A 15,770-nucleotide genomic window follows, 5' to 3' on the forward strand; every position below is an offset into this window, starting at 1 on the left:
GAGCAGATTAGAAAATAAACAATTATACAAGAAAATAAGATTCTAATTAACAATAACCCGGAAAACTTGATGTATATTTAGTAGCACATCGCACATAAGTTCAAAAAAATCTAAATAAATATAAGATTTCATCAGAATTTTTTTAAGAATAAGATTATTTATAAAAAATATTATAACAAATCACCAATGACTCTTCTCAACTATCGCTTCAATATGAAATTTATTTGTTTTCTGAATAATTATTTTAGTTTTTTTAATGAATTTTAATTATAAATCAAGTTTAATAAAAATTTCGGTGTTTTAAAACATGTATCTAATTATATTACATTTATTATGTTTTAACCGCTATTGTACCCGCTGGTCAACCAGTCATAAAATTCCCGCAAATGCACCCATTTTAAAACGCTAAACCAGTCATTCAAAATGCTTCATAACGCTTGAAACCGCAACCACCTACTTCCGCAATCTCCCGCAACCGTAGCCGCAAACACTGCGGTTGAACCAGTCAGGCCCTAAATCAAGAATAATATGAGAAGCCCATATTAGTCATTCTCATTTTTAATTTCAAGACTGAAGTTGTATTTGTGAGAATAGTTTTTATTTTAACTAGTACTCAGACCTCCACGATATCGCGGGGGAAGTATTTCAAAAAAATAATTTAATTTTAAATTTTAAATTATATATTATGAAATTATTTGAAAGTAATATAATAGTTTTAAAATACGTGCACGAATAAAACTAAAATTATTTAAAAAGAAAAAAATAAGAAGTAGGTTTAAATACATAAATATTAAATATAAACTATTAGTAAAAACATAACCATTAAAACGAAAACTTATAATAAAAAAAAATATTATGGCAAAGAGACACAAGTTTGCAAAAAAAAATTGTTTAAAATATTATAAACATAAGATATTTTATAAAGAATTATGGTAAAGAGCTACAATCATCATAAAATTATTTATATTTATATTACTAGTAAAAAACTGTTATGACAAAGTGTACAACGGAAAGTTTAAACATTGAACTAATGGTTTTATTGAGTAAATGTACCCATTATTAACCAATGGTTGTAATGAGTAAATGTACTCATAAATAGAATATTTAACTAATAGTTGTAATGAGTAAACACAATTTTCTAATATATAATTATAATTATAAAATATATTTCATATTGAGTGAAAATGTATCAATGAAAATTTAAAATTTAAAATTTAAATACACCACTTTTTCAAATAAAAGAAATTTTAAATATTAAAATAGTTTTTTTCAAAAAATTACTATAAATAGACGCAACTGTAAATTATATATTAAATTGTATTAAATTTCTATATTGCTATAATCATTTTTAAAAATTTTAGTTAGATTATAAAATAACGTTGAATATTAGATATTTTTAAAAAAATATTTAGATTCAACATAAAACAGAAAATTTATTTCAAGAACAATGATTTAATTTGTTAGTCATTGATGAAGATACAAATATATAAACAGTTAAAAAGACATGACTATTTAATTAGACATACCTCTTAAAACAAAAAAACTGTAATAAAAAATAGAAAAATACAAATAAAATATGGTGAAAAGTCACAAACGTATAAATTTATAATAAAAAAACATGGAAATATTTTTTTTACGAAAATATACAACAAAAAATCTTATTCACATTTATTCAAATTATTATTATTATATAGATTATACATTAGTCATCATCATCATCTCTCTCTCGATCCAATTTTTACTAACGTTTCATTTATTCTCCATAGAGATTCCTTTAATTACTCACTAGATTTGGACTCGCACGTACATGCGGGGTTAATTTCAAAAACTAAGTTTATTATCATGTTTATAATATATTACGTATATGTGGAGTTATGGAGATCTTTTAGGAATGTTAACATTCATAGTCCAAACTTATATCAGTTTAGTATTCAATTTATTTTTAATTCACTTTAGATAAAAAAAAATGATCAAATTTGTTATTTGTTATATGTAAAGACAACTATATTAAAAATAGTGAGGAATGGTGGTTTGAATCTAAAAAATTTAATAGTAAAAAATATTTTAAAAATGTAAAAATAGTTCACGTCACGTTCTCTTCCTGTAGAACCTCTTCTCCATCGAATGAGACTTCTTTTTCTTTGCTTCTTTCTTAATCATGATGGTCTTCTCCGTCTTCTTCTTCTCACTGTCGTTGCTAACTTGCTATGCTCTCAATCTGTCTTCCAACATGCATTGTCTTTTTATTGAGATTATTATTCTTTGTGTGAATAGGCCTGTATTAACATCATTAGTATAAACCATGATCAATCCGACAAATCTCGATAGAAATGAAATGAAAAAAGAGAAAGGTTAAGTAGTTATTACCATGGTGCTAAACACAACCTTTTGACTATTTTCCATTTTCTCAGTATCACATGTTCTTATTTCCACATTCTCAGAATTTTGAAAACCTAGAAAATTGACAAAATAAACAGACTTTATCAATCAAACAAAGTAAAAAGACTTATGAATCAAACTATATCTATCAACAAACAGAAAAGAGAAAATAGATAAATATAGTTATATATATGTTTTGTTTCGTTTACATGATGATCATCTGTTTATAAATATGATGTTTTACATTAAAAACAAAAAACTTACTAATTCAATAGACGATATTATTTTCTTGATTTTCCCAGATTTTACAGAAGCTCGTTTACACATATGCCATGTTAACCTTTAGGATGTTTTTCTATATTTATAGGTACTATATGATAAAAAGAATATGCTAGATCCGGTGCAAAATTCCAAGATAATAAAAACGTATATATTTGAATTGCCAAAATCTGAATTTTTAGATTGATTTTGATAAGATTGCGTTGTCAATATTACGATAAATTTTGGAATTATCATTAAATAATATAAGTAATGATAAATTTTGAAGTTACGTGATTAACAATTTCTAAAAAGATATTCAAGATTTTTAGGAAGTTAATGATTTAAATACTTAGAAGTTAGAATCAATCCATTTTTTTGTTATATAAGTAATATTTTGTAGACTGTTTTGATTTAGTGGTTTTGAAGTTGCTTAATTTATGCGATTTGAAATTAAAATTCAAATTGTTTGGTTAATTGTCGAGTAGTTATGGATAGGGATGTTAATATGGGTCAGCAAACCCATTTATATAAATGGGTATGTTAAATTAAAATGAACCCATTTATATCCATTTATAGGAAAAAATTAAATGGGGTTAAATGGGTTTTCCCAATTAATCCCATTAATTATATGGATTTTATTATAATTAAATAGGTACCTATCTAGACCCATTTATGTTGATATTTTTATTAAATAATTATTATATAAAATTATATTTTTCTGTCAAAATTGTAAAATCACATTTTTCCGCCAAAACTGTAAAAATGTGTTTTCTCGCCAAAATTGTAAAATCACATTTTCCTGCCAAAACCGTAAAAAAAAATGTTTTCCCGCCAAAAAAACAAAATTGTCTTTTTTTATCAAAATAATTTTTTTCTCAAAATCTTGTTTTTCCGCCAAAAATGCAAAATTGTCTTTTGTTATGAAAATGTTCTACCGCCAAAATTACACATTATCACTAAAATTATATACTTAAATGGGTTTAATAGGTTAAATAGAGTAATATATGTTTAAATATGTATGGTTAAATGGGTTTCAAATATATATATGAGTTTAAATGGGTTTATATTTAAATAGGATGTGTTTAAATGGAATGAGTTTAAATGGAGTGGGTTTACCCATTTTAACATCCCTAGTTATGGACAAGTCCAAATATTTAGGGTCCCACATTTGATTCTGATTTCTTTATTGGACTAATTGATTATTTTTTCTTTAACGGAATAAAGGGATGGTCAATCGGCAGTTAATGTACACGTGCTTTATTCTTTAACACGGTATAGCTGTTTGGTTCCGCGTTTAATACCTTTCATTTGATACAGTTAATCATAATTCGAATACACATACACCAGGTCGTACCCGGGATCCGCACGTTTTTAATCCTAAATTTACCCTTTTATTGTTCTCCAGAATTTTTTAATAAAAAGGGCATTATATGGAATTTCGTTTTTCAAACTTTTTTTTTATTTTGAAGTGTACTCCCCAATTAATAATTAATAGTATAGATTCCACTAGTTTCGTTTCTATTTTTAGATATTCTCTAACCCTTAACCAATCGCTACATACATTCGTTCTTGTTTCTCGATTTTTTTCTTTTGTGATTTTTTGTATAATGGATACAGGTTTGAACTCTTCTTCTTACTTGAAGGCACAGGCTCGATGTCCTATTCAAAGATCCTTTCTCCGCAAGGACACGTCGAAAGAAATGTAAGTGTTGTTAAAAATTAGGGTTTCAATCTTTTGGGCTTTGTTCTATTCTTCGGGATTTAGGGTTTTGATCTTGCGTTGCTTTAATAACATCGATTTCTCTAAACATTAATGTCTTCGTTCCAATTAATTTCATGTTTTGATGATGAATTGTACTGATCGATTTTTTTTTTATGTGTTTTCTCACCAGCTTGACAGATTTATACCAAATAGATCAGCCATGGATTTGGACTTTGAATAGACGAAACGGGAACGATCATGCAACAAAGGTAAGTTCACCATCAAGAGAAGCATATGAGAAACATTTGGCTGAGACGATGAATCTCAATCGCACTCGGATTATTGCTTTTAGGAACAAACCTTAAGCTCTAGTGGGAACTCTTAACAGCCATCACTCTGTTTCTTTACCAACAGCCTTGGATGTACCTGACTTGGCGGATGACTTTTACCTCAACTTACTTGACTGGGGCAGTGATAATGTTTTAGCCATAGCATTGCATCATACTACTGAGCTTGTGATAGTTGATGAAGATAAGGGACCTGTCACAAGTATCAACTGGGCACAAGATGGTCGTTATCTTGCAGTTGGGCGTAACAGCTCTGAAGTCCAGATTTGGGTTGTGCATTTGTGCTGATAGTCGTAGAGTGAGAACGTTGGAGTGTGGTCACGACTCACGAGTCTAGAGTAGGATCATTGGCATGGAACGATCATATCTTGACAACGAGAGGAATGGATGGGAAGATCATCAACAATGATGTACGGGTTAGTTCACACGTTGTGAAAGCTTACAAGGGTCACACTTTAGAAGTTTGTGGGTTGAAGTGGCCAGGATCTGGACAGCATTTAGCAAGTGGTGGCAACGACAATGTGGTTAATATATGGGACCGTTCTAGCTCTCTATGGCTGCACAGGCTTGTAGAGCACACATCTGCAGTTAAAGCTCTTGCTTGGTGCCCTTTCCAAACGAATTTGCCTGCAACTGGTGGCGGTGAGAGATGGGAGAATAAAGTTCTGGAATACTAGGACAGGAGCTTGCTTGAACACGGTAGAAACTGGCTCTCAAGTTTGTTTTTTGATATGAAGCAACAAGGAAAGATAGTTGCTTAGCTCACATGGGTTTACTCAGAACCAGCTTACACTTTGGAAGTACCCATCTATGGTGAAAATGGCTGAGCTCAATGGTCACACATCACATGTTCTATATAGGGCCCAGAGTCCAAATGGTTATACTGTAGCTTCTGCAGCAGCAGACGAGAGACTGATGTTTTGGAATGTAATTGGAGTACCAGAGGATGCCAAAAAAAGCAGTACATGCTGAGCCATTTACTCATGTGAACCATATTCACTGAAGTTGTTGTGAAGTCGTTGTCTATTTGTATCTTGCTACACAAGAGAAATGTTTATGCCATTGTATCATGTTAAGTAGTTGTTTCTACCTGAAACGCTTGTATATATCTCATTATATGGAAAGATTTTGATTTTGCATTGACAGATGATGATATGTGCAGGAGTGTGCATACAGTTTCATATTCTTCTTTTGAAATGATGAGAAAGAACCTTGCATTTTGACAAGTGATTCCTAGAGAAGTGTTAAAGCCCTTTGAGTGGAGACCAAATGGTGGGAAATCCCAGTATGTAGCCTGTTAGTGTGTATTATTGACCTTCTGATACTGTCTACTTTCTAGAATAGCTAGTTTCATAGATAACTAAGTTTGATTCTACTGTGACATTTGTTCCATGAAACAGGGGAAGAATATGCATATGGGCTGCTTCCTATCCAGGTAATATGGCATTGGTTAGATCCGGTGGTTCCGCTTTGAGGGGAAGTCTATCTAGAGGATCTAGAACTCGCTGGATTTTGGTTGACTTTCTTCAGGGTCATAATGATGAGAAAATTAGTTCTCTCTCATGGAGACCCTGTGGAAGATATTTTTTAAAAAGTTTTCTGCTACAACTGTTTCGCTTTACTTCATTTTGGTGTTGTTAGTTAACTGCACATGTTTTCAAGATCATTTCAATTACCATAGTAGTTTATCAAACTGAATCTCATGTAGGCATTTGTTGGGAAAGTATTTGGATTTTCATGGATCTTTTATAAACTTTGCATCACATGAGTCCCTAACTTTGTCCATCCTGTATTTCCTTGACCTATTTTCACATATTTAGCATCAGCCTCATATGACAGCTCATCTTTCACCATATGGGATGTTTCTCAAGGGAATAGAATACCAAGTTAGAACACATTCTTAGTGCAAAATAGTATGCAAATATGTGAACATTTATCCTTCTTGGGATGTATCAGTAAATCAAGTCCAAATAGTTGAGGACAGAACTTTTTTTTATTTTTTTATATTTTACATTCTGTTTCTTGAGTTGAGATATGAGAAACTGCATCTTGCGTAAGTGGATTCAGTTCCTTGTTTCTGAAAGTGATCTCTATACATCTTCCAGTGATCTCTAACATTAAATGTATTATTTATAAACAAAAATAAACCATACATATACACCTACTTATATGCGTATTATTTTCCTTTTAGTAAGTCGTTAATGTTATTAAAAGAATAAATAAGCATAATCATGACTTTGTAGGGCTTCAAAAGAAAAGAAAAACAAGATTTTCTCGTACAATCGAAAATTTTCTTGTCTGAAAAAAAGAAATAAAGTAATTTAGTAGTCTTGAAATAATTTGTAAGCAACACCAAGCTATTTGGCCTTTTGCTTTAAGGAAAAGACCAATTAATAGAGAGTATACAATCTATATAATATAACCACTCTTAACTTTTCCCTTAAGTATAATAAATCATAACCATTAGTACATGAAAATATATTATTTAATTACATACATAAGAGTATGTTATCGAGTTTTTTTTAAGTATATGATACCACAATCATAGCACAAGTGAATTGACCGTCACAATGAATTGACCGTCACAATACTTATGATGGTACGCATGTAAATTTCTTTGAGCACTGTCGTTCCTCTTCAATTCGTTACAACATATATGTATAACTATTTTTCTATATGTTAAAGCATTTTTGGATCTAACTATCTATCTATATAATGAAAACAAAAGTGATAAGAGTAAGTACTTGAATAAATTTTTGTCTCTACTGATTGGTTAAAAAAAATTAATTTATTAAGTTTCTGCTTCACTACTAGATTTTAACTCACAGTACACCACGTGTATATAATTTTTATTATAATTTATATTTTATATTATATTTGTATGTTAAATATTGGATGTTTTGCAAATAGAAGAATAACTAAATTTTTTGGAAGTTTGTGCGGCTAAATGTTTATATTAATTTTTTATCCCGTAATATACTTCATGACCATTTGTTTGTTATATTTAGTTTTTTTTTTAGTATTTGAGGTTTTATTTTTATTTTTTAATTATTATAACAAAAAATAAGGATCTAAATATATAATGAGTCATTTATACGCTATGATTAATTCACATTTTTCCTAATGATTTAATTATTTTACATAATTTTAGTTAAATCAACATAATTTTATATGTCAAATATTCTAATATTACTAGTGTTAACAAATATTAAAATGATGATTTAACCTGTGTTAGTATAAATTTAATGATATTTTATTAATTCCAACATGTATTCTCTATAACACATCTACTATATAACCATATTATATAGTATTTTAAACTTTTAAAAATTTTACGTATTAGTAATATTTTAAAATTTTATTAAGTTTTTGTATATATATTAATTATAATATTTAAATAAATGTGAATCGAAATTCTTCTTACGTTAAGAATCAAAGCTCATTGGAAAACAAAATGGGAATCAAATTGTTGTTTTCTTTAGTTGCAAAGAATTCAGAGATAAAATATCTTCAAAACACAATAGAAAGTATGGTTAAATATATCATAGTTTCTGGTTCTATATTTAATTTGCTGTATTTCTTTTTAGTTGAAAATGGAATGTAAAATATTTAGGAAACAAAATCTGAAATAATGGTATTTTTGAAAAAAAATTAGGGATTAACTTTGTAAATAAGTACAAATAAAACGGTAAAACCCAAAATGTACATTGAAAAAATGTATACATAGATTTGTTGTTCCATTTCTGGCCAAATTCGACAGGTTTATTTACTAATTAAACATCAAAAATTCTATTAAAAAACAACACACCATTCATTGTTACAAAAACAAAACTATTATGTGTCTAATTTAACTTCTGGAAAATTTGTTTCTAACGAACGAACCAACTCAAAACATTTTACAATTATATCCAAATTTCGATAATCGATTTCTATTTTGTATTCAAACACTAGGTTTTCACCCTACCGCGGGACTAAATTATAAATTAATGTATTTTTATAATATTTTTAATTTATTTAGTTTTTAAATTTCCAATTAATTAAATTTTATTTAATTAATTTATAAATTTGTTTAGAATGTTTTTCTTCTTCTTACGTTTTATACAGTTTATACCTAATTACATTAAATTTGTTATTAGATAAAATATAAAATTTTAAAACATTTAGTTTTGTTTTCTATAATTAAACAGAGGTATATACATATATAGTATGTTAGTGTATATTTTTATGTGTATACAATTTTTTTTTTTGGAATATTAAGAATGTGTTGTAGTATGTCAGTATGTGTAATATTTTGTAGTTCCTATACTAAATAATTTATAAGTTAATTTTCCAAACTATGACTACAAATCTATAGTATATAAAATAAACTAATAGTTTTAGTGTTGGTTCTATAGTCTAAATCCGTCATGCTAGGCGGATCACGCAACATGTTCAAAGATTTTTAATCTGTAAAAACTCATGATACGAAACCCGTAAAAGTAAAATATAATATGTGATGCTAAAAGTCACTTTTTATCAAATCACTTTTTCAAAATTTTAAAGAATAATACCTCTTCACTCACCTTCTTATAAAATAAGGAAATAAAATTTATATACATTTATAATTATGTTTGTTAACTTTTAAAACAATTAGTTTCTATAAAAAAAAATATAAATAGAATTAATTTATTTATTAAATTAATTATTTAATTTCAACGATATGTTTGTAAATAAGTGTCAACTTAAAGATTTATTTTATAAATATTTCATAAAATGTATATATAGATGGTTAAATGGTTTTATATATCATAACTCATAAGTCTCATAAATAAATAAAAATTAGGAGAGGCCCATGCGATTAATATTTTAGCAAATACGACAGAAGATCCGGTTTTAGATCTTCAGGACCCACCCGGACTCCAACCAAAAAACATCAAATCCTTTCTGGTTGTTGGCTTACCCTTCGACTTTTCGGTTCCCACTTCTCACCCATCTTCATTGAAAAAAATAATACTATTTAACATGGCACTAAAATACCTTAAATTAAACCTTTTTGTGTTATGAATATACTTTTTCCAAATCAATTAAACACCCACAAAACATAGACCTCTTTTTAAGTCTTTGATTTAAACTTTAAACATACATCACATTGGTTCATTAAAACACAATCACATTTCCATTAGATCTTTAGTATTCTACACCAAGGGAAATGAACATAGATGATAACAAATGGAAAAACAAAACATCCCAATACATTCATGGAGCCAAAACATGGATGTGAAATTGGGTTTAGGAAACAAAACAAAAAAATCAATAAGCAAAACCAAAGAAATGCAAATAGCAAAACTCTCACACTTGGTAAAAAAAACTCATGTTTAAGTTTTGAGTTGTTAAACCAGGGGGAGTTTCATTCCCATCACTCTCTAAATCTAAACCCTAAATGGATCAGATTCACTCTCCACAAATTCAAAATCAAGCTCTATCTACAACAAATTGACTAAAAAAGATCACTCTCACTAGAAACCGTAAGTGAGACTAATACTGATCTGTATATTGTATATTAGAAGACTATATATATATTAGTACTTTGTTGAGTAAGGAGAAAAAGATCAGTAGCAAGCTCGGCCCGGCGTAATGTCTGAGTTAATGGAGAAGAACTTTCTGATACTTAGTTTCTGAGCAAGTTTCATCTGAGATTGAGGAGAATGCCCTTTTCTTGTTGGAGTTGCCACAACCACTGTTCTGAAACTGCGGTGGTGGGACGGTGACTGGAGGGATCTCAGAGGTCTCAAGTGGAGGAGGCGGGTGGCGCCATTGAGGCAGAGGACCAGCTAAGAGAAGTGTCTGAAGCAACGGACCTGCCTTGATAACAGCTTGTAAGAGTTTCCCCTTTTCAGGAAGTGGCTTTTCAGGCAACAATGTAGCCATCATCTCATCTCCTGACACTTCAATCTGTTGGTTCATCATCACCGGATCGATCACTGATGGTGACATGATGCTTTCTTCGGTGTCAGAAGACGAAAAGCTCTTGTTAGAGTTAAGCTGAGGCTGCGGCTGAACTTGCTCGTCTTCAATAATGCTTGAAGCTCCAGATAAAGGAGGAGTGATGTGTTCCTGTTTCTTCTGATTCTGCTGCTGTTTCTGTTGAAGTAAGAGATTGTTGATGAGGAGGTGATGACATTTCTCAAGAGCTTCGTCTCTTTCTTTGAGGGTTTTGGTTAAAACATCTTCAAGTTGGATCAGTTGTTCATCTCTCTTCCTTAGTTCCTCTTGAGCCACCAGCTTCGTTTGTTCTAGCTCCAGTGTCGTGTACACAAGAGTCTGTCTTAACTCTTCCGTTGTCTAAACAATTCAACAGCAAAAAAAAACACAAACAATGAACAGAGATACAGAGAAACCCCTAATTTGAGCATTTGTTTACAGATATCATATCAAAATTAGGGATTTTAGCAACAAATGACGAGCGCAGACACACAAAATTTCCAAAAAATCTTGTCTTTTTTACATCTAATTTACATACAGAACATGCAGATTCATATCTAAACTAGGGTTTTGTTTCCCAAAAGTCTTGTCTTTTCAGACTAATTTACATACAAAAATGCGAAATTTAAGCTTAAATACTGAAATTAAGAACACCCATTACGCAGAATCAAGCTAAGAAACTGGTGAATGTATCAAAGTCTCGAGCAAGTGTAATTCGAAACCCATTAAAGCATTATAGTCAAACCCAGTTACAAAGTATGAAACTTGACTAAAAAACTCAGGAATTGAGTCAAAGTTTAGGGTTTTGATTACACAAAACAAAGAAGAAGATCACAAGAAAAGTTATGATTTTTGGACACACATTATGCGTAGATCTAAGCAGAACAGTAAACACAATGGAAGAAACCATCACTACTGTTTCTAAAAGAAAAAACAAAACAGAGGAAACAGAGTAAAAAAAAAAAAAGTCTTTACCTTTCCCTGAGAGAAGTAAGCCCAGCTAAGAAGAGCATTGCTTTGGTCCATGTTCCAAGCTAAACTAAGAGATGGTTAGATTATGTTAACAAGTATGAGGAGAGAAGAACAGAGAATGGGTTTAGTGAAGAGTTTTACTTCTATGGAAGGAGTAAGTGAGAGGAAGAGAGAGTTATTATAAAGTAGTGAAGAAACTTCATAAACTGTTTAAAGGAAGCAGATGCCTGTGTGTGCCTGTCATATAGAGAGAGCTTTCAACATCTTTTTCACCTTCAGTATCCAATATATTTTCTACAAAGTTGAAAACCCCACCCAACAATTTTCTATTAATATTATATTCTTTTTTTACCAGTATTACTATTATATTCATTAGGTTTATTAATATACAGAAAAAGTTGTACTATAATATAACCTGATATCACTTATTACAAAGTATGGTTTACTAATATATTTTTCATTTAAATAAATGATCTCAGATTAAAGATTATAGATTTATATCAATTTTATTAAAAAAAATTTAAATAACAATAAATAACAAACAACATAACTCTATATATAAATCGCAGACATTACAAACGGAACATGTAATTTAATAGTTTGTTCAGTGTCGTCGTGATTATGTCATTAATCGAGTTTCAAATTCATATAACTGATAATGTAAATAAAAAAAATTATTGGGTTTATTACAGTACTATTTTAAAGTTGCGCTACATAGTTAGTCTAATAAAATTGAATTTAAAATAAATTGTAGTTTTCATGACCAAAAAATTGTAGTACTTTCCATATTTACTATTCAAATCCTCAGAATAATTTTATTTTGAAAAAAAAATGCTGAAACTAAAAGCAAAACATATACGGTAAGAAAATTAATGTCCCTTCAAATAAAATATTTAATAATAATTGGTGATTCATATTTTGATTTAGTCGGCTTATATTTTGGACGGAATATACGGCATAAATTGTAGAATTTAAATATATCAGGAGGTGTTATTGGAGATGTTATTTGTAATTCCATATAGAATTGTAAATAATGGAAATCAAAACATATGGAATTCGAAATAACATGTTTTATCCTTGGATTTGAATCTTTCTATTTTACACTTTCAAATTCATGTAAATCCATTTAAAATATAATGTGGATTTTGAAATCCAAAAACAAATCATTAAATGAATAACATGAGATTTTTAAAAGTATTTGTAAATCATATAACCAATAACACAGAATTTTGATAAGTATTTTAAAATCAATGATTGAATAACACATGATTTTTATTTGGATTTCCAAATCCATTAAAATCATAGAACCAATAACCCCACCTAAAATTTTGAAATGAAATAGTATAATTTTTGATAACCAAATTACCAACAAAGAAAACAAAAAACAGACGTCTTTTTTCCTTTTTCCAAATAGTTACAGTGATCGAACTATTTATTTACTGTGGCTACTATAAGTACTAGTAAGCAATAGCATCTCAAGGGTTTGGTGCAATGACCAATGCCGTAGTTTACGTACTTGCTGGGTCTCACTTTCTTCTAGTATTTTTGTTTTCTTCTTTCGTGTTGTCAATGGATACAACAGCATTTCTTGTCTTTTTACCCAAAGACGAAACAAGTTTTACGAGAGTCATGTCTTTGACATTTACACCCATTTCACACTACACAAGTCTATACCGAGAAGAACGGGAGCCGAATGCTATATTCAACATTTGCTTGTCTTGGCATGTTTTTGTACGTACAAAATATATGCATTTCATTATGTGTTTGTAGAAAGTTTTTGGACCTTGATCATGCACTTTTTTTTTTCATGCACTTTCTTTACTTGAATCCGAATTGTGATACGGCGACGATACTTGCATGTATAAACTATTCGACTACGTAGTAAACGTACGAGCTTTGTTATAATTTTCTAACTTAATTTTAAAAGGAACAATTGTTTGGTATTCTTGGGCAAAACAAAGTGAGCATTCGATCGAAAAGAGTACTAAATACATTTCTTGGGATATATTACATATATTTGTACATGATTCTTGATTTCTATATATTTAAATCGAGGTCACAAAAGATCTAGGCAGAGTCATCTTTTATAATCTAAGTGGACTTACACTGTTTCACATTGCTTTAGTTTTACTTTTCTCCTCTTAAGATATTATTATAATATAAGAAATATTTGTTTACTGCATAAGTCAGCTACACCGTCTCAAGTTCGTTGATCATGATCATTCAAACGTGATTCGTGAACTATGTCTTCTTAGATTTTTGCACTTATATCACAAGTTTGTAGGATATATTTGTTTTTTGTTTTCCACAACTTATGTATGATGTTATGAAATGAGTTTTATATGATAGGAAGATCTCAAAAAGATTGGAAGATCTCATTTGATTATTTTGCAAATTCATAGTAGTCATACGGTGATACTAAATAAATATTTTTGTAAAGAAAATATTATTATAATTCACATATACATATCTAGCTTTACAAAGAAAGTGTTCAACGTAGACATTTCTGGTAAACTTTGGACCATATATTCATGGTTTTTTTTTTTTGCCTTCAAAAGTCATGTGCATGCAGCCCCAACACAGAGAAAGTCACTGGCTTTGTCTAAATGAAGGAAACATGTATTATCGTAGGTATACATTTTGAAATTTAAGAAAAATATGACTAAATCATATGAAACTGTAATTTGATCATATTTCAAGGATTTATGCATTGTCTTTGTATCCAGCTTATATGTGTATGGATGTTAATTTATAAACGCACAGAATCAAATATGACGTGGATTCCATTGTTAGCAAAAGAAGCTGGTAAGTAAACATTTTCCACCAATATCTATAAAAGGTTTATGGAATCACTTTTCAATTATGAATCTCCACACCAGTCACGTCTTGGCTCCCAAATTTCACTTTGGTACTTAGTATATCTAAACAAAAGTTTGAAAATAGAAATTTACTAAATAAAATTTCTAAAAAGGTATTCAGTAATATTTTCTCTTTTTGGAATCATTTTGACGGTAGTTAGTCGAAAATCCTCGAAGCCAAATCTTATATAAAGCAAATAACCATAGAACTCTAATAATGTAATAGCCTTTAAAGTTTACATTTTTCAATATAAAATTCTGGCTAGAAATGATTTTACCGTGGTCAACCAACTTTCTAACTATTTTTATCCAAATTTAGGTTATAAAATGTTGAGAGATGGACGCGATGGATCAAGCCAGATTAAGATCGACTATACATTTCATTAGCTTTTTTTTTACTAGTAATTAGAATATAGGAACAAATAAACAATTAATCTTTTTTTATATATTTTGTTGAACATTTTTACATTTAATTGTTATTGTGTTATACGTATCTAAAATATAACTTGAGGGATTTTCAAAATACCCCTTGAATAAAATCACTAAATTCTAAACCCTAACCTTTCAAAACTATATCTTAAATGCAAAATGAGAACCATAATCTAAAAAAAAAAATCTAAAAATCAATTTAACATATTGAAATTATGTAAAAGAGGGTAAAAATAAAAATGTTCAAAAAAAAGGTATTTTGAAAAGGGTATCCCAAAAAGAGTATTTTTAACAAATTCTTTTATAACTTTCAGCAATATATTATTTGTGAATGATATAATTACTTAGAAATATTTCACATACAAAAATAAATTATAAAAAGGATATTAACGTTCTTCAAGTGTCTGAGACCTCCCATCTTTTAATGTTTTTTGGAGGTCATTTTGGGTCGATAAAAGGGTTAATTAATGCCCACTTTTCCTGGAAATGAAAGGTAAGAAGAAGAAACATAAACTTTCACTGGAAGTGGAAGTAAGTAAGGAAAATAATATCTCTATTTTTGGTTTTTGGGGCAAGTGTTAACATCATAATAATTACAATCATGATGGTCATATTAATGGGTATCACATGATAATTGTTTTATTAGTTATGATGATTACATTGAAATATAGGCTTTAACAGTAAATAATCATTTATAAAAAATAGAAGAATATTTTCATTGAAAGTAATTATTTTAAGCTATTTCACACTTATAAATAACTACATAATTTTTTTCTTCTAATTTATGTTAAAACATAATTATATAAAAAAGTAATTATTTTAAGTCTTTGCACACATTTTAAAAAACTTCATAAAGTATAT

The 15,770-nt window shown here is 29.1% G+C and overlaps 1 protein-coding gene and 2 long non-coding RNA genes across 3 annotated transcripts; 1 reads left to right on the forward strand and 2 right to left on the reverse strand.

Annotated features, from left to right (window-relative positions):
• Positions 1–2,035: 2,035 nt before the first annotated feature.
• Positions 2,036–2,704, reverse strand: LOC104780342 (uncharacterized). The gene is made up of 3 exons (XR_766706.2): positions 2,644–2,704; positions 2,368–2,453; positions 2,036–2,276 (listed from the first exon to the last, which is right to left on the reverse strand). It is a non-coding gene; the product is annotated as an uncharacterized LOC104780342 (long non-coding RNA).
• Positions 2,705–4,062: 1,358 nt separating this feature from the next.
• On the forward strand, positions 4,063–5,834 carry LOC104780343 (uncharacterized). The gene is made up of 3 exons (XR_766707.2): positions 4,063–4,342; positions 4,533–4,611; positions 4,695–5,834. It is a non-coding gene; the product is annotated as an uncharacterized LOC104780343 (long non-coding RNA).
• A 3,987-nt stretch (positions 5,835–9,821) lies between these two features.
• Positions 9,822–11,911, reverse strand: LOC104780344 (uncharacterized). Its single transcript, XM_010504842.2, has 2 exons — positions 11,626–11,911; positions 9,822–11,010 (listed from the first exon to the last, which is right to left on the reverse strand). The coding sequence occupies exons 1-2, from the start codon at positions 11,674–11,676 to the stop codon at positions 10,312–10,314; spliced, it is 750 nt and encodes a 249-aa protein (XP_010503144.2). The 5' UTR covers positions 11,677–11,911; the 3' UTR covers positions 9,822–10,311.
• Positions 11,912–15,770: the final 3,859 nt, after the last annotated feature.

Source organism: Camelina sativa, chromosome 4, assembly GCF_030686135.1.
Source record: "Camelina sativa cultivar CO46 ecotype springtype chromosome 4, ASM3068613v1".
Taxonomy (NCBI): Eukaryota; Viridiplantae; Streptophyta; class Magnoliopsida; order Brassicales; family Brassicaceae; genus Camelina; species Camelina sativa.

Excerpts from the sequence above, each read along its gene's own strand:
- LOC104780344 (XM_010504842.2), bottom strand. The coding sequence starts at position 11,676 with ATGGACCAAAGCAATGCTCTTCTTAGCTGGGCTTACTTCTCTCAGGGA. Across the intron at positions 11,011-11,625 it reads CTTACTTCTCTCAGGGAAAG|ACAACGGAAGAGTTAAGACA; the intron begins GTAAAGACTTTT and ends TGAATTGTTTAG.